The sequence below is a fragment of the Quercus robur genome, chromosome 11 (assembly GCF_932294415.1).
Source record: "Quercus robur chromosome 11, dhQueRobu3.1, whole genome shotgun sequence".
Classification (NCBI taxonomy): Eukaryota; Viridiplantae; Streptophyta; class Magnoliopsida; order Fagales; family Fagaceae; genus Quercus; species Quercus robur.
Genome location: NC_065544.1, coordinates 23,987,693 through 24,007,603, shown reverse-complemented (window position 1 = coordinate 24,007,603; position 19,911 = coordinate 23,987,693). Strand labels below are relative to the sequence as shown.

The 19,911-nt window shown below is 34.7% G+C and overlaps 1 protein-coding gene across 2 annotated transcripts in view; it reads right to left on the bottom strand.

The window, feature by feature from the left end:
- Window positions 1-16,486, bottom strand: part of LOC126706775 (2-oxoglutarate-dependent dioxygenase 19-like) — an 84,790-nt gene extending 68,304 nt beyond the window's left edge. The window contains exons 1-4 of one of the 2 annotated variants that reach the window (XM_050406323.1): window positions 16,132-16,416; window positions 15,798-16,033; window positions 14,954-15,281; window positions 13,644-14,017 (exon numbers count right to left, since the gene is read on the bottom strand). In XM_050406323.1, the coding sequence (XP_050262280.1) occupies window positions 13,763-14,017; window positions 14,954-15,281; window positions 15,798-16,033; window positions 16,132-16,416 (1,104 nt within the window). In that variant the 3' untranslated portion in view covers window positions 13,644-13,762. Of the gene's footprint in view, window positions 1-13,643; window positions 14,018-14,953; window positions 15,282-15,797; window positions 16,034-16,131 lie in introns of those variants that run through there. The other variant, XM_050406326.1, reaches the window with a different exon arrangement.
- Between the last annotated feature and the right edge of the window lie 3,425 nt (window positions 16,487-19,911).

The following is a 19,911-nucleotide window of genomic DNA, read 5'->3' as shown; positions in this document are numbered from 1 at the left end:
CTCCTCTTTATCACACCGGTGACGACAAAATACCGATTGGTGGTGAGGAGAGGCATCGGTGATACTGATTCATGCACTAGAAATCGGTTTGGAGTGAAGAAAAAAAATAGAATGGGCTGATGTTAAGAGAGTTAGACTGGTGTGAATCGTGTGATACTGTGAGAGAGAGAGAGAGAGAGAGAGAGAGAGAGAGAGAAATAGATCTGTAACTAATGGGGCAAGAAATAGAGTGTGAAGCTATGATGTGCTGGAACTTGAAAATAGGAAAGATAGGTAGGCACTGCAAAGAGAGCTATGGATTCTGATAGATTGGCAGGCAACTAGCTTCACTGCTTCAGGCGTGCCTGCCAATTTTTGGAAGATGTGGAGCATTAGACACCTATGGATGTAATTCTTTTTGGAAGATGTGGAGCATTAGACGGTAGATAATGGATGTAGTTCTTTTTGGTACTAGCAAAGTTGGTATTTAATGTAAAAAAAAAAAGCCTCAGACGTGCTTGCCAATTTTTGGAAGATGTGGAGCATTAGACACCTATAGATGTAGTTCTTTTTGGAAGATGGGGACCATTAGATGGTAGATAATGGATGTAGTTCTTTTTGGTACTAGTAAAGTTGATATTTAATGTTAAAAAAAAAAAAAGCTTCAGATGTGCAACAGTAAAAAAAATAAATGAAAGAATAAAATAAATGTGGGACAAGGGAAGAGAAAACTAGAATAAGAAAAGTGTTGGACTTTTTTCTTTCTTTTTATTTTGTGTGTGTGTATATATATATATATAATATATATATATATATATATATATATAAAATAGCGGTAAACTCGAAACGGTACACCGGTATTGATTGGTATCCGAAATATATCGTACCAGTGGCCAAATTGGTACAGCCTCGGGTACGGTATTGACTCCCTTGTTTGTCACTCGTGACAAAAAGGGGGGAGTAGTTTTGGATATGAGAGTAGTCATTCTTAGGGGGAGAGTTAGTATAGGACCTATTTGTTAGGGGGAGTGTTGATATATTTTGAGTAGGGAGAGTGTTGATATGTTTTAAGGGATGTAGTGAGGATATTTTGTATCTTTTCTTTTCTTTCTTTTTTAGATACATTATTCTTGTATATGAGGTCTTGTGACCATTTATAGACATACATTGTACTTATCTCCTTATTTATGTTGATGTATGTTTTTCTTTCACCTACCCCTTCATGTATTGTTTCTTTTCTCCCTTTATACACATGCTTCTTATTACTTGTATGCAATCTATTATTTCTGTTTCACACAAAGATGCCTTGATGAGTTTTGTTTAAAGTATTTCAGAAATACATATTGTAAAAGTCTACTTGCCATAAACTCTCTTCTTGCAAAGTTTTTCAAAAGTTTGTGTTAGGATAGATTTTATTGTATTCAATAAGTGAATATGAGTTGAGTGATTTATGACTTCTCTCATATGTTCATTTGTTTGTTGTGGTTTTGTCACGGATTGCCAAAGGGGGAGATTGTTAGGACATATGTGTTTTACTTGTTAGGAACATATGTCACTATTTTATATAATTGGCTTATCTTTTGCCAAAACGCACTTTACTTGTATTTGGGTAGATTTAGGATGTGTTTAAATACTTCAAGAAACCACGTTTCAAGATCAAGTGTTGAAGCCTTCAAGTTTGTCCAAAAAAACAAGCTAATAGTGCAAATTCATTAAAGCTCGATAGTTGGCTCGACAGCTGCATCTATCAAGCTTAAGAAAGTTGTTCAAGCCCCGTATGTTCTACACCTGCTATTTGTTGAGGTTTAAGAATTTCAGAATTCTGATTTGATTTTCTTGGGATCCGTGAATACGTCTTTGAGCTTTCTTTTCTCCTAACCCTAGACATATAAAAGGATTGTTTTAAGGGCCGTTAAACAGTTCACAAGTTGCACAAGTATTGAGCAAACTCTGTTCAAGCAAATTGTGACCTGAGACGAAGTTCTTGCCCTAATTCATCTCTTTCTCTTGAAGAAGTTGCTGTGTATGTGCACCGCAGGGTTTTGTAACCGAGCATCTTCTTAATCTTCATCGTGTGAATGAACTGAAAAACTTTTCAGCCAACAACCTTCTTAGTTGGTGATTGAAGTCGCGTACTGGGATCCACGCAATTGGTTAGTCACGCACTTGGGAGTCGTGAATCAGAAAGGGGAACTGTCACTACAAAACAAGTCTAATTGGGTATTGGGGTAAGGGTTCAACTGTAGGTTGGTAAGGTACTTGAGATTCCTTTACTTGTAACCGCTTGTTGTGATAATAGTGGAGTTTCGGAAGTGGTGACCTGAAAATCACCTGGTGGGGTTTTTGCCGTTAGGTTTTCCCCATTCGTAAACAAATAACCGAGTTATTTATTTTCCGCTGCATAATTAGTCTATTGGTGATTTGTTTGTGCTACCACACGTTTGCATGATAAATTGATTAATTAATAACTTGGCTAATTAATTAATTAATTTCTATCACAAGGGGTCATTCAATTTGTGGCCTATCATATTTATAGTTCAAAATCAGTGGGAAAATCATGATTACTCTTAAGGCTAGTGGAAATGGAGGTCTAATATTGTTATCGCTAAGTGGATGTTTAGTTGGGAGTGTGGTGTGAGTGGCATGGGAACTGGTTCCTACTCCCAAGAAGGGATGATGTTCGGTGGCGGGATTTGCCAAGGAGTCGCCGAGCATCCAGGATAAGACCTTCCTGAGCACTCATGTGCATAGGAGATGGACGCGTCGGGAAACTTCACGGCAATGAGGCGATAAGTACCTTTTTCAAAGACCGACCCAACAGGCTTTAGGCCTGACATAACACTGTAGGATTTGCTTCCGTGGCCCTGGTGGGTCTTAAGCCCAGTTTATCTGACATGAGCATCAGGAACCGTGGGACATACTGTTCAACTTGGGCCTAAGGCCCAGATGGCTCTGGGGTCCTGGTGCTGTACAGAAAGAATAAAATGTGAAGGAAAATCTATAGTGAGGTGCTCTAACAAGGAAAGAAAAAATCGAGCACGAGGCTCTGTGATGGAGTTATAGTGAGAGAGTGGGTGCAAAACAAAAGTCATCACTATGTTTATGAATCTAGGACTTTTAGCAAAGGTCTTACATGGTGTAAACTGACGATCACCCGAAACAGAAGGGCACTCGCAAAAAGCAGACATCATCTCGTCTTTAGACACAGTCCTCAAACGCTCACATCCGAGTAGTTAGGATGCTCTACCCTCGAAACATGGAGCACATCGGATACCAACTCTGATGTGACAACAATGTGCGTACCTCAAACGCGAGTAGAAAAGAGAGGTACTGAAGAATCAATTTCATGCATGTTGGAGTAAAACTCCTGAATCAGCATAGAAGGACATGTGACCGGGACGTCACATAATGACTCCCAACCCCGATTGTGAATGACATTGGGTAGGTCAGTGTCCGCGAAATTCGCTAAAATGACTCAGCGTTCCGAATGAACGCCTCGTCGAGAAAAGTTCTCTGAGAAGTCCTTTTGGGCATCCTCATAACAGAACCAAATATGAGAAGGAGTAGGATCAAAAGAAGACGATACCCTGGAACGAAGAGGGTTTCGGGACGGAGTTGACTTACGCTTAGGTGCCATAGACACGACTATCGTAAACAAAAATGAGAGGGAGAGAAAGAGACAATCAGAAAAGTCCCAAAGCAATTCAAATATAACAAGTATATTGAAAAGAGAGTACGTATGCATGGGGAATGTATGAACATGTGATATGCAAAAGAAATTGCATCATGGGCTTAGTCCAATCCAATCCTACTAGCACACAAGCAGTTTAACATGTATAGCACACAACTAAATGCATGAAAATACAGTTATAATGCATATGGAATGCAATGTATGAGGTTTTAAACTCATTTAAGAAAAAACCCATCCCTAATTTCAACAAACACATTAATTTTGAAAAACCCCAAAATTTTCAAAAACCTCTAAAACCTAGGTTTCAAAACATGAAAAATGCATGTAAATGAGAGAAAAGAAACATACCAAGTGAAGAGAAAACTCGAAAAAGCTCAAAAATCACTTGGGAAGAAGATTTGGAGTGAGTGAGAGAGGTTTGGGAGGTGAAAAGACACTTCTATCGAGAGAGAGGTCGAGAAAAGTGAGAACTCGATCGTGCTTGTCCTTTATATAGATCCTCAGTAATTCTCGACAGATAAAGGTGTCGAGCCATCTGTCTAGGAAGGTGTCGAGAAAAACAACGTCGATAGATGCAACTGTCGAGAAGGTGTTAGGGAACAAAGCAAAGACACAAGAATAGAAGCTCGATTGATCCACCAACTGTCGAGAAGCTATTGAGGATCTAGGAACTTTCTCGATCGATCCACCTAGTTGTCGAGGATCTATCGAGATTGTGATAAGAAACAACTTAAGATCTCGACAGATAGCCAGGTGTCGAGGAGGTGTTGAGATTCTTAAAATCAGTTTTTTAAGAAGGGAAAAACACAGATATGAATGCAATCAAGCATGCAACTCAACCAAGGATCCAATCAACATTTTAAGCTCTCAAAATCATCTCTTAACAACAATTTTAAGAACAATGATCCCAAAAACACACACACACACAAAACAAGTCTAACCAATTTTATATTTCAAAAACAAGTTAAGATAATTTAGTGAGCATACATTAACACATGTAAAACCTTGTGATGGCCAAATCACATTGTACCTACACATGTATCAAGAGTAGCAAAGAATATTGCGTGTTGTGTGTGAAAAATATCGCAAGATTGCATAAGTGTATACATGTTATGACGATTTGAGATATGAGAAAAATCACTTTAACTCACACACAATCATAATTGTTTGATGGGGACTATCATCTTCGAGGTACATCTTATAACTCCTGCATCTCCTAGAATACATGCTTGCAATCATATTTAAAGCATTTTGATCTTTTTTGCTTTTTATTTTTCTTTGCATATTTTCTTTTTATGCAAATCATGCATGGGCATATAAGAGAGAGAAAAGAAATTCCCAATAATGTTAAGCATTTGACATTCCAATTTTGCTATGCCGAAGCACACAAATGTCATTGACATTGCATTTTTGCTATACCGAAGCATATAAATGTCATATCATGATTGGCAAGCAACAGTGGTGAGATGGTTATTTAAGCCTTTCTCTTAGGACTTTCTAGTCCTTCCTGTAAAAAAGAGTGATACGAGTGTTATGTACAAGAGATCACTTAATCTTACTCATCACAAACAAGAGCCACAAAGCTCACTTGCTTAGTTGTGCATAAAGATTCTCATCTAAGCTACAAGAGATACAAAGTTTAGAAAATTTTGTTTCAATGGCCATCCAAGGTACACAAGTACCAATGTACACAAACATACATTGGTTTTGTATTTTTCTGATTTTTCAATTTTTTTTGATTTTTTATTTTTATATCAAAAAAAAAAATAAACAAAACTGAAAGCAAACAAAAACATGTTAAACAAAGAAAAGCATAAAACTAGACTGACTCAAAACTTGAAAGTAAAACACACAAGTAATGCACACACAAAAACAAGAAGAGAAAAAGAGAAAAGTGATAGAATCACTTGGAGCCATTTTCCTTCCATGCCTTGGAAGAACCTTTCCTTTGAGTGTACCCTTAAACCGGCGATGAGGGGGAGGAATTGAAACCGTTCTAGTTTGAAAGGAACATGAGGGCTTTGAGAAGATCTCCAAGGGGAGCAAGAGAGGATTGAAGCTGATTCTGGTTTCTAGATGCTATCATGCCATTGCTCTGCTGAGTGGCTAACCACTTATAGTAATTTGGTCTAGTATGACCGGCAACTCCACAATGATGACATATATGCTGCTTCTTCTGTTTAGGCTTTTAAGAGTTAGCCTTCTTAGCCCTAGGGTTTTTTGCTTCCTTCTTATCTTGCTTAGGGGGTGCTCCTAAGATAGATTTACCTTTATCTAAGTTCTCACTAGCTAAATCAGTTTTAACATCATTGTTCTCAATTTCAACATTATTGCTAGGAGGAACAAAAACATTAGTACTAGTAGAAGCAATATTAGAAGAAGAGAAACCATACCCCAAACCTGTTCGATTAGAAGTAGATTTTTGAAGACTGAGCATCTCATCAAGCTTTGCACTTGAAGTCCTCTCTAATTGAGCTCTGACTTGAAACAGATCTGCTTCAAGCTTCTTAGCCTTCTCAGCCAAGAAATTGTTCTCGAACCTCAGTACTCCAATAGTCTGATTACCCTTATTAAACTTTGTGGAAAGCTCTTTACAATCAAGTTCTACATCACTGAGCTTCTTGGTGGTCAGCATATAAAGTTTCATATGTTTCTCAGAAATCTTGTATAATTTCTCATAGGTTGTATGGATATCATCTTGATTATCCATCTTCTCAAACTTGGACTCCACCAATTCCTCTTCTTCATCCACATCTTCAAAAATCCCATCAGTAGGATTGACAGTGGTAATGAAGGCATTCAAGATTTCGTCATCCTCATTGTCGGAATCATCCTCAAGCTCGGTGTCGCACAAAGTAGCAGCAAGTGCCTTGCTCTTCCCAATGCTCTTGAGATATGTAGGACACTCTTGTTTCATGTGACCGAAACCTTGACACCCAAAGCACTTAGCTCCTATGGGAACAGTGTACTGACCGCCATCCTTAGCATCCTTCTTCCCTTTGTCATGGCTCTTAAACTGAGAAGAACTGGATTGCCTACGGTCCTTGTCAAAGCCCTTCCCATTGGTATTCTTCGTGAACTTTTTGAATTGCCTGGTGATGTAGGACTTCATCTTAGAATCCTCATCATTTGAAGACTCATCGATGTTACTGCTCTTGGCCTTCAATGCCATGCTCTTGCCTTACCCGATTTGCTAATTTTTATTAACCCTAGCTCGTAGTTCTGCAAATTACCAACCAGCTCTGTCAAAGGAATCTTTTCAATATCCTTTGATTCCTCGATCACCGTAATCTTGGCATAGAATCTCTTGGGTAGAGATCCGAGCACTTTCCTCACAATCTTGGGTTCAAGAATGGTTTCCCCAAGATTGAAGGCTGAGTTCACTATGTCCTTGAGCTTGACATAGAACTCATCAAACGACTCATCTTCCTCCATCTTAATCTCTTTGAAACTTGTAGTGAGCCTCTAAAGCTTCAAGTCCTTGACAGCCTTAGTTCCTTCATAGATTGTCTAGAGGATGGTCCATGCCTCTTTAGCTGTTTTAGTAGAGGATATCTTCTTGAACTCTTCATTGGTAACTACACTGAATAATGCATTCAATGCCCTATTGTTGAAGTTTGCCGCCTTGATCTTGGCATCATCCCAATCGGCTGGTGCTTCCTTTGACTTGGTCTAGCCAATCTCTACAGCTTGTCACACCTTTTCATCTAGAGACTGCAAGAAAACTCTCATGTGTACTTTCCGGTATGGATAGTTAGTGCGATCAAATAAATGAGATATAATTAATGACTGTCCTCTATCCATGACAAATAGGGGTCAATGGATCAAATACAGCAAAGAGTAACCCAAATCAGAGTGTGCCTGCTCTAATATCACTTGATAGGCCAAAAACGAATTGACCCATTGTGATAAATTAACCAATTAATTTAGCCAAGTGAATTAATTAAGTTAATTAACATGCAAACACGTGGCAGCACAAACAAATCACCAATAAGCTAAGTATGCAGCGGAAAATCAATTGACACGATGATTTGTTTACGAATAGGGAAAACCTACATGACAAAAACCCCACCGGGTGATTTTCAGGTCACCACTCTCGAAATTCTACCATTATCACAACAAGCGGTTACAAGTAATAGAATCTCAGTACCTTATACCAACCTACAGTTGAACCCTTACCCCAATACCCAATTGGACTTGTTTTGTAGTGACAATTTCTCATTTCGATGCACGACTCCTAAGTACATGACTCACCAATTGTGCGGATCTCAGTATGCGACTTCAATCACCAACTAGAGAAGGTTGTTGGTTGCAAAGTTCTTTAGTTCATCCCAACGATGAAGAACAAGAAGATGCTTGGTCACAAAACCCTACAGTGCACAAACACAGCAAATTCTTCCCAAGAATGATGAATTAGGGCAAAACTGTGTCTCCAATCACAAATTGCTTGAACAAACTTTGCTTAACACTTGTGCAACTTGTGAACACTTTGACGGCTCTTAAAATAATCCGTTTATATGTCTAGGGTTGTGAGAAAAGAAGGCCCAAACACATGATCACGGATTAGAGTAAAAATAGAACTGGAATTTTGTTTTTCATAAATCTTAACAGATACCCCTATCTGTCGAGTTGCTATTGAGCCATGGGGCTGAATAGCTCTACAGGTCTCGATAGATAGCTAGCTATCGAGCTTTAATGAATAGCATTTCTTCAACTTGAATCTTGGACAAACTTGCATGGTTTTAACACTTGATCTTGAAACACAGTTTCTTGAAGTATTAAACACATCCTAAATCTACCCAAATACAAGTAAAGTGCGTTTTGTCAAAGGATTAGCCAATTACATAAAATAGTGACATATGTTCCTAACAAGTGAATCACATATGTCCCAACAATCATACAATTTTATTGAAAGCCTCAATGAAAACAATTGATTTCTTGATTCCAAATCCAAATCCAAATACTAGTTAGCTTAATCCGATCGTTTTTATTTAAGCAAGTTCCATGGATAGATATGATTGGCAACCCACATAATAGAAAATACTTATAAAGATAAGTACCAATCCAATTAAAATCAATTTCTTTAGATTTACAGCAAGTTAGGTGTGGGGATCAGGTGACCATCACACACATAGTATAATATTTAGGTTCAAACTTCAAAGGCCACTGCTTGGATTACCATTGAAGACAACCTATAAAGTTTACTAACCTATACTAACTTGTCTTTGTTTCATAAGGACACCTGAACTCAAAATCTGTGTACTATTGCTCAAAATCTCAATAAAAAAACTCTTGAATCAAAATAAACAGCTCACAGAGGCATTTCATCGAACAATTAATTGCTTTACATGGTTATTTAATACAAAAATTTGCATTTCAGTTAGACCAACCATGAATCTGGAAAACATAAAATCTAGCAATTTCTTAACAAAACTAAACCAACTCAAGCACCAAACCTCAAATAAAATTGTCACTCCTAGCCTTACCAATAGATATAGAACCGCATGGACAAATCCAAACAAAACAAAACAAAACAAAATACCCATGAAAATTTTACAATAATCTTTCAATATCCAGGAATGAATAAAATCAACAATCAAAACCAAAATAAGCCAAAGACTTTACCTTTTTGAAATACCAAAAGCAAAAATTGATACTACCAGTTGATTGACCAAGGGATAAAATTGATACTTCAAAATTGAAGGTGCAAAGTATAGTGGACTATTTCTAACTCATTCTAGTAATTTAATCACCATTTATAGCAATACAATTATACAACTAATACAATCTAACCAAAACAATCAAACACAAATGTAAAGAATATATGTACATGTATATGTGTATACCTTGCCTGTATGTAGTGTTCTACAGCAAACCAGATCCGTTGGTTTGAAGCTAACCAGGGGTCCAAGCCTATGACCTAGTGTACCCGAAACCTGTAAAATTTGAGACAAAAGCCAACAAGATCTAAGAAACACCCAACAAACACATGAAGGGCAAAGACATTAAAAAAAAAAAAGAAAAAAAAAGAAAAAGAAATTTAGTACCACTTTCAACCTTAAGATTTTGATAATTTCTTGATCAAATAAAAGAAGAAAAAAAAGATGTTAAAGTCTGTATTTCAAATATTTTTTATAGCTACAGCTTTAAAAATTTGTATCACTAACTCATACAAGTAGCTCCTGGAATTCCCAGCTTATAGAAGAATTTCATCAAACACTTTGCATTTCCACTATTCCAACCTTGAACTCCCAAAAGAAAAAAAAAATCAACAATTTCTTAACAAAACTAAACCAACCCAGTTCTTATCCTTACAGAAAATAAAAACCCACAAAAAATTAGAAACAAATTAAACAAAACCCACAGAAAAATCATAAACAAATAACAAAATCCACAGACAATTCTTAAACAAATCAAACGAAACCCATAGAGCACAAATAAACCTAGACATAGGATGGCAAAAAAATAGATTCAGTGATTCATCCAAGAGCATTAGTGATGAAGGTTGGAAAGAAGAGACGACAAAAGAGAAGAACCCACAAGAACTTGCTTCAGATTAGATGTGGTGCGAGAGAGAAGAAGAATCGTATTTTTTTTTCTTTTTTTGGTTTTATACATTAACCTGACTGACCAGTAACTAATACTCTATTAAAATTATACAAATGGCTAAGATTAAAATAAGTAAATCTAATGGGTAAGACTTATGTAGGTACCATACCCCCTAAAAAAAAAAAGGGGTACAGGAGAATGACCCATATTGATAAAAGTGTCTACATTTTAACACAAGAAAATTGATGTTAAAAGTGTTAGAAATTGGATAATAATTGTTGTAATATTGCATTTAGTTAGTTAGTTAGTTAGTGTGGTGGGCTTTTTTTGCAACTGTAGGCTGGGCTGTTTCCTGCCATGTTGCAGCCTAATGATTCTGGGTAGGAGAGACAGAATTGGCTTGACTATAACACACCCCAAGCCAGCTTGTGCACAAGCTAGAACCTCTTTGTTAAGACCTTGGACACATGCTTATGGCAAAGGAAATTGTTACAAAAAAGTTAAGGCAGGCAGGTGTAATATGACAATAATAAGAATATGTTTACTGTTAACCAGGAAGGAAAAAAAAGCTAAATCATGATCTTAGTAAAGGAGGAGATAATGTAGTGATATAAATGCAGCAAAAATGAGTTAATAACAGTGACAAAAATAAAAGGAAATAATATTAATGCTTAATCCACAAAATAAAAAGGAAGGATAGTTAGTCTGCTGTGCTTGATTTCTCAACGGAGTCAAGTCCAAGAAGGGAACCACCCTTCAATGTGGGCAATCTCACTAGGGCGTCCTGCCACAAAAATTGCCCACTTTGAGGGAATGGGCCTAGATGGCTTTTCCTTAAATTCTTTAATCCTCACTAGAGAGTAGGCTTTTAGAGGGAGAGAAAGGAACAACCTATTGGTGCATGCCTACTATCACACTCTTGCTCACTCTCTATTTTTCCTCTCTAGTTCCCTTTTCCTCTCTAAGTTTTCTGTTTTCCCTCTTATCTTTCACTCCTTTTATTACTTCTTTTTCTCTTTTTTTTTTTTTTTTTTAATTATTATTATTTTTTTTTTATCTTTTGTGTTTTTCTTCCCCTTTTCTCTATTCTCCTCCGTTCTCCCTTGTTCTGCCCCCCACTATGCACAGTTAAGACCCTTTTTTCATACTGCCTGTCATGATGGGTATTTATTGTTTTGTCCTTTAACCACTTTTTTCCTAATATAGCTATCCTTTCAAGACCACCCACTGCTCTGTCAGCTGCCCAATCATCACCACTTACCTGTACTGGCTGTGCCACATCCCATTCCTAAACAAAAGAGTTTTATTTTGTTTTCTTGCTCACCGTGGCATTCCCATCCGAATAAGAATGGGCATTCTCTCTTACTATCCCCTATGGCATGCACCTAGTGATTCTAGCTCAACTTTCCCTCTTTTAGGTGATATGTCATCCTAGTAGGATATTTCCCTCAAAAGAGCTTGAGCAGGAACCCCAGAATAGGCTTTCCCCTTCTCCCCACCACCAAACTATACCCTCTCTTACATCTGACCCATGGCCCACCACTCCTATATTGGCTGGGTACAAGTGGGTGGTGCCTGAGCATTGTGCATGCTCCACTTCCATGTGTGTCCATAGCTTGTCTGCTGTTCATGTGTTTGCCATAACCCAATGGCTTGTCTGCACGTTCTGCTACTCTGACCTTTTGTGGCGTGGATGAGTCTCCGAGCTTTCATTCTTTATGTCTTACTTCTTTCCTGGACTGCATTTTGCTTGGTCGTGGGCCTTTCCTTCTTCAATCCATCCCTTAACCTTTTTGTGGGTTGATTGACACTTCTGCCATGCCACCTCGTTGTTCCTGCAATGTTATTATTTAACTTGTGCTTGCTGGGCCTCTTTTGGACGTGCTATATGCTTTCCTTTTGCTTAATTCCTGTAGCCCAGTACTATCATTGGGCTTGTACTCATGCTGTTTTGGGCTTTCATGGCCCATTTCATTGCTTTCGGGCTTCTTTGACCCATTTTATTCTATTAGGCATACTCAACCCATTTCATTTCCTGGGCATCCCTGGCCCATTCCAATCCTTCATTCCCATGGGCTTTTGCTAAGTCTTTTGGGCTTCCCCGGCCCAAGTTACCATATCCTTTACTTTCGGGGTTTATATGCATTTTCACCAAGCCCTATTTACTTAATTCCTTCCTTTGGCCTCCTTCGGCCCATTCTTGCTTGCTTTCCATTTCTCATAATGCTTATGGGTTTACTACTTCTTTCTTTGGGCTTCTTTGGGCCCGCTTGTTTTCTTTGATGCCCTTTTGCTATTTTACAAGCCTATGGTCCATTATTCCAGTCATTCGGGTTTAATGGTTTTCTTCTCAATTTGCTAATTTTTCTTCTTTATTTCCTCCCATATTGTTGAGCTTCTTCCTATTATTGGGCCTCCTTGCCAAAGTGGGCATCAACATGTTAGTTACAATTCCAATCATGTTAATCACATTTAACACATATTGGAATAATTATTAATGCACATGTGAAATAATAGAAACATTATGATGAGGTCATGTTGGTCAATAGAATATTTTTATGATTCTATAAATACCTACTTGTAATCAAATTTTCATTCGTTGAAGAATTAACTAGTTGATTGCTTAGTGGTGGGTTCTAGTTAACTCAATTGATAAAATATTTGATGGTTGAATAAGAGATTTAGGGTTCAATTTCTCTACTTACAAGAAAAAACCGATTGGTATCTTGATCGATGATAAAAAGCAAAAATCACAAAAGCATGCCATAGGTTGAAACTCTATGTTTTCTAAGTTTTTAAAGCAAGTATCTATTGGGTTACAATAGCTAGAATAACATCAAGACATTCCTAAAGAGATTTCTTATTACAATCTTCCATATGATGATATAGTAGCCTTGTTACGCTACTTTGGACATGGATGACGTACGTAGTAGTGAATGTGATTTGTGGCATATCAACAAAATTATATACATACATACATATATATATATATATATATATATATCTTAGGTTTTTTTTTTTTTTTTTTTTTGTGTGTTTAAAAATTGACATATCAATCTATAAAGATAATACAGTTAAATTTATAATATTAATACTATCCTGTCTATAATGTTGGATAAAGAGATGCTAATATAAGGTATCATAGATAAATACATTAATAAGAATTACTTATGTAAGTTAAAAAAAAAAAAGGATTATGTGCTAAATATGACATTTAATACATAGTAACTGTAGCATAGATAGCAACAAGCCAACAAAATTTATTACTAAATATTAAATTCAACAAACATATGAGCATATGCTCAAAAAAAAAAAAAAAAAAAAAAAAAAAAAAAAACTATCTAACTAACATGAGAACAACATGGCTGAAAATTTTAAATTTGGTCTAAGTTAAGTTTTCAACTCTCAAATTTAAAATTTGAAATTAAACCAAATTGTCCAACATTTATTCATTATTATTATTATCAAGCACTAAATTGAGAAATTGGCTCTGTAAACCAATCAACTAGCTCAAACTGCACTTTCTCAAAAAAAAAAACTAGCTCAAACTGCTTTGCTTTGTTCAATATCCGACTGGAATTTAGATCTCAGCCTCCCAGTTTGCTGCAATTCCAAAAATTTCCTATATGTCATTTCAACATATGCAGGTTGATCACTTTCATTGTCAACTAACTCTGGTGCTGGCCTCATAACTATGTCTAGTTCTGGTCCATGTGCCAGAGCTATGGACATCCTTGTAGCTTTGTTATTCACAAGTGCCCGGTGTGCAATACTCTTGTACTTGCCATTGCTCAAAATCTTGCAGGGAAACATCATATTCAGAAAATTTAGATTTTAATTCAAAAAATTGTTCATTTAGTTAAATATTCATATGTCAAGAACATGATAAGTGAAAAACATAAAGCCAAATGATATTTAAATAAAAATTTATATAATTACACACACATATAAAGAAAAAAGAAAATGATCAACCCTCATTCGTGTATTCGCTTCACTGTTACGATCATTTACCTATTTTTAATTATTTATTTATTTATAGGGTTAGTTCTTCATTTTGGCCATTTAGGCTACTTAACACGGCTAACTCCTCCTTTCGGGTATTTAGAAAATTTCTGTGTTTCAAATGGAAGAAAACTATATAATTTTAATTTTGTGTGTTTTTAGACCTTAGTCCTCGTAAATTAAAAAAATAAAAAAAGTTTTCAGAAAGTAGTTCAGATTCGGCTGGAAGTAAAAAACATACCCCTCTCTCTCTCTCTCTCTCTCTCACACAGCAACATTTGTTAACAAGTCAGTGTTTTTATTTAGTCCTTGAAATTATACAAAGTGAACAATTTTGTCTTTTTTTTTTATTACGTGACTAATGGAATGTTGAAGCAACCCATATTTACGAGACTAAAATCGAACCAACCACATATTTAAGGGTGCACAAATTTAAGTAACAAAATTGAACCAACCTCATAAACGGAAGAAAAAAATACTCCCCCCCCCCCCCCCCCCCCCCCTCTCTTTTAAAAAATTCAAGGATAAATATATATATATATGTGTGTGTGTGAATGACAATTAATGTTTAAGGTGCACCTTAAACCTAAAATTGTATCAAACCGATCTGACTAGTTAACTTTAGCTGGCATAGTTGCTTAATAAAAAGATTAATTGAGAAAGATAATGAGAAAATGAATAACACATGTGGACAAGTAAAAATGGAGTTCAAGAAGCATGATAGAATGGTACCTCCAAGTGATCAGCAACTTGAACAAAGAGTACATTGGCAGGGATATTGACATTAAACCATTTTTCGTTATGCTTTACTTGAAGGCCAGAGACGCCATTATTTACCAAAGTGGTTAACAGACCATGGTCATAGTGAGCGGGGATGCCAATTGCTTTCTCTGGCTCTGGACAAGTTGGATAATAGTTAGCAGCGAGCAATTGAAAACCCAACTCGAAATTGGCAGCCTTTTCTACGTAGCTCTCTTCTAACCCCAAGCTCTTTGATATAGCTTTCAGTAATATTATTACTACTTCCCGGTTTTTTTTGCTGAACTCCCTTGCAATCTCACTGTGTCAACAAAAATATAAATAAACCATTCATTATGAATTGCATTGGCCATGACCAAATTATTATTATTGAAATTTTAATTGAAAAATAAATTTATCATAATTAAAAGAAGGAAAATTCTTAGTTTAAGTAGATTGAACAAATTGCATATAACGTTGTATACAAACTTATGGGTAGAACTTACCCTTGAAAACTCTTATTATGGAAAAGTGTCCAAAAACTTATATACAAGTGTTTAAATTTACATTTAAGCAATGTGGAACACTCCAGTCTCTATATTAACCTTGGCAGTTGGCTTTAATACTAAATGTTACAAACTCGTGGATTGAATTCACCTTTGAAAACCGACTTACAAGAGAAGTATGGTAAAAAATTTATATACATATCCTTAAACTTACACTTAAGCAAAGTACGACATTAGAATCATAACAGATTCTTAATACTTTAGAACTTGATTTTTTTATTCATAATATGTGATGATTTAGGAGGTTAAATCTGAAATGAAAAGAAATGTACCTGAACCCAGCTGGTTTGTTGGGTGTATGAAATTCAGGATGGGCGAAGCACTTGAGAAAATCTCTCCAAAAGTTTGCTTTATCCATTGAAGGATTAAAGCCTGTACCACACCTGATTGGATCCATGACATGGTTTCCCTGATACTCTTTCTTCTCCTCCTCTGGCAAGTCGAAAAATTCTTGAAACGAAGCTATCATTGCCTTTATCAGACTCTCCGTCACATCATGATTAATCACCTAATACGACCCTCATCAAATCTCAGTAACATGCAAAAACTTAAGACACGTTTAAAAAATATTAATAGAAAGCTCAAAACAGATAAGATAAACTGTACCATGAAGCAGCCCCAATCTGAGCAGGCTTTGCTGAGTTGATGGGTGATTTGGGACTGTTCTTCAGGAGTACCAGAAACAAGAAGAGAGATGTCGATAATGGGGACTGAATCTTCTGCATCACTGGCTATTGGTGCATCACCGGCTATTGGTTCATCACGGAGATAAGGGGTGAAGTTGTAAAACGAAGGGATGGAGGAGGAGCCAGCTGATTCAACTAGTGCTTTCACGGTTGTTATCTTTGGTGGATGAACAGTTGATGCCTTCATGGACATTGCTGAAGCCATTGATGAGGATTGAGGAGAAACGAGGAGAACACTAGAAGCAGAGAGAGAGAGAGCTATCGCTGAGTAATCGTGCAATATTGCTATGTTCCTTATATGCTACAATCATGTCGATATATATAGGAGTAATGCTGGCACAATTTGTTCCCCCAAGTTGGCAGGTTGGTAAGCCGTGGCACCAATTTTGTTATTTTATATATTTCTCTCACACGATATTTTATAAATTATTATTATAACTAATTTTTTTACTGTAATTTCTTACTAATTCTCAACAAACTTACAACAAATATTATTTTTTTATTTAAATCATTTATGACATCATCCATTTAAATTTTTGTGTAAAAAATTCATTATCTCTGACATTTTCCTACTACATATTCATTATCCCTTTCTTCTTCTTCTTTTCTTCAATGCAAGAAAGAGATAAAATGAATCCAGGCTGTGGCGGGTGGTTCGTGGAATCATTCGGCCATGGCTGGGGACTTTAATAAGTGGTGAAGAAGAAAGTAAAAATTAGAGAGGGATCCTGAATTTTTTTCATAATCAGAGAGGGATCCTGATGGGATTTATTTTTATTTTTTTTATTTTTATTTTTTGCTGAAAAGATCTTAATGGGAAATGGGAATGGGAAAGAGAGAATAAGGACAAAATGATAAAGCTGAAAACATAATTGACTGGAGAAAATATGGGTTAGTGGATGGAGTGGATTTTTCTAGATCAGATTTGTTGATTTAATATTGATTAATATTATATGTAAAAACTATTTTTAAAATTTTTTTACAAATAGTTAATGTGATGAGTGGTTATTTTTTTATTTTGAGAAAAAAAAAAAAAGGAACTTACGTGTGGTAGTCATTGTCCCACGTCCCATGGGACATTTATGCTAGCCCATGTGGTGAGTGGTTATTATAAGTAAAAATATGATATTAGTAGTCGGTCCAATTGAGAACTAGTAAGAATTTTTCATATCAACATTTTGTAAAAATATTGTAAAATAATTTCTGTCTTTAACATTTTTCATTGAATAATGCAACAAGCAGAAACTATTTTACAATATTTTTACAAACTATTGTTATAGTCCATCATTATTAGTTCTCGTCTAACCTTCTACTCAGATAACTTTTTCATTTACCAATAACTACTTTATCACATCAATTTTATGTAAAAAAAAAAAAAAAAAAAAAAAAAAAAAATTGAAGCTCTAGCATTTTTCATACTCATTTTTTATCTTCAACTAGTTTTAAGTTTACCAATTCTAATCTCAAAATATATATATGGGAAGTTTGGTTTAGTTTTTTGAAATTATGCTTTTTTAAAAAGTGGTAATTTTAAAAAGTGCTAAGTTTTTTTAAATTTTTTTTTTTAATCCAAGTATTTGATAAAAACTTTCAAAAAAGTAATTTAAAAAAAAAAAAAAAAGAGTAATCATCTAATACTTCTAAAAGTGGCATTTGAGGTGTAAATTAACCCCAAAAAAACCAACAATTTTTTTTTTCAATTTTTCTTTTTCTTTTTTGTTCTTATCAATCTTTATTTTTTAGTGATATCCTCTTTTCTTCTCCTCTTATTTTATTTTATTTTTTATTCTTCAATACTTCAAATTCTCAACTTTTCACCCATAAGCAAAAGGTAGTTTTGTTTAAAAAAAGAAAAAGTGTCTACCCTCTCACGTGATATCCACCTTCTAGAATTCTAAGCCACTTTATAGTTGTAACGGCCATCGTGATATCTAACTCTTCTAGAATTCTAATTAGCCAAAAATAAAAAATAAAAAATAATAATAAAAAAAGCAAAAAACCCTCAACAAGAATTCTATGCCACTTTATGGTTCTACCCTCCAATGTGATATCTAACTCTCTACGGTTCTTTGCCACCTTATAGCTCTACGTTCTTTATAAAAAAACACTATTATACTAATCATGTTATATACACATTATTACACATTTAATTATTTTTTAAACTGAAATCGTAAGTTTAATACATGTTTTTAAAACTTGAATTGTCTTCAACTTATTATTTTAATTCAAAAATATGTGTATAATAGTTTATGTGTATTAGAGTGTGTGTGATAAACACAACATTTATAATAAAATAAAATAAAATATTTTTTCTTTTCTTAGCACTCATTCTCTTTCACAGTCCATTCAATGTTACAAAATTCTTCTTCTTTCTTTTTCTTCTTTGTTTTCTGTTCTATTTCAGTTTTAATTTCTATTTATTTATCTTATGAATTTATTTATTTTTACTATAGTTGTATAATCTAGTTGAATTTAAATTCTATTTAATTTTTTATGGTTTCTTATAGTGATTTTATTATATTTAATTTCTATGAATATTATTTATTGTAATTGTAAATATAGTCTAGTTTTGTTATATACTGATATTTAATTTCTATGAATGTTATGATTTTATAATTTTTTCAAAAGAATTAAAGAAACACTTGATAAAAAAAAAAATGACTTTAAGATGCTCAATCGGGTGTTTAGCTTGTTAGTATTTTTAAGTGTGGATAAAAATTACATTAATTTTTAGGTACTCTTGGAATACGAAGAAATGGTGCTCCCTCCTCTCACATTCATGGTAGACCCCACTATGAATTTAATGTGTGGACCCCACCATGAATGTGAAAGGAGGAAGCACCATTCTCCATACTTCGAGAATACCTAAGAATTACTTCTATAGCATAAATTCCTAAACGGAAACTTAAAAAGATAGCAATTTGATATAAAAATAAATTAAAATAATATCCATATTTGAGCAATTCCTTATCAGGTCTCCTATTCTTCAAGCAATTAAAATATTAAACAATTGTTTTAAAATGGAAAGAAATTCATGTATTTAAGGATATTTGATATTTGTTTCAAACATAAAACATTGTAATCAGTTAAAGAGTGGTAAAAATGGCAAGAGTAATTTTTTTTTTTTTTTTTTTTTTTGCAACATTGCTCATTTATGTACATATATTTAAGGTTATCTATACTATTTATAAGAGTATTCTCCTCTTTGGACTAGTTTTTTATGTGGTTCAAAAATACCTCTAAACTTTAGGTTTAATAGGGAAAAAACTTGAGGACAATCCGGTAAAAATATATCTCCAACTCCACTTAAAATACCTACAAAATAGGACACTCCCTACTAATCATGTCTTCAAAACAAACTTATCCAAAAAAAAAATTAAAAAGGAAATTATGACACTAGACCAAAAAAAAAAAAAAATGCTCATCACATTTGCAAAGCAAGTTTGATGAGACTAGTAATATATATGGGGTTTGAACTTCAAACTTCATTTACATCCGAAAATCAATGGATATCTTGAGCTAATGGTAAATAGCAAAAATGGAAACTATAAATTCAAATTCTATTGTGTTTATTAAAAAATATTCAAAATTTAAGGAATAAACTATTTAAATTTAGAGTGTACATATAATATTTTAAAATGGGTTTAGCTTATCTCCTACTTTTTAAACTAGATATGTCCTTTTTTTTTAAATATACAAT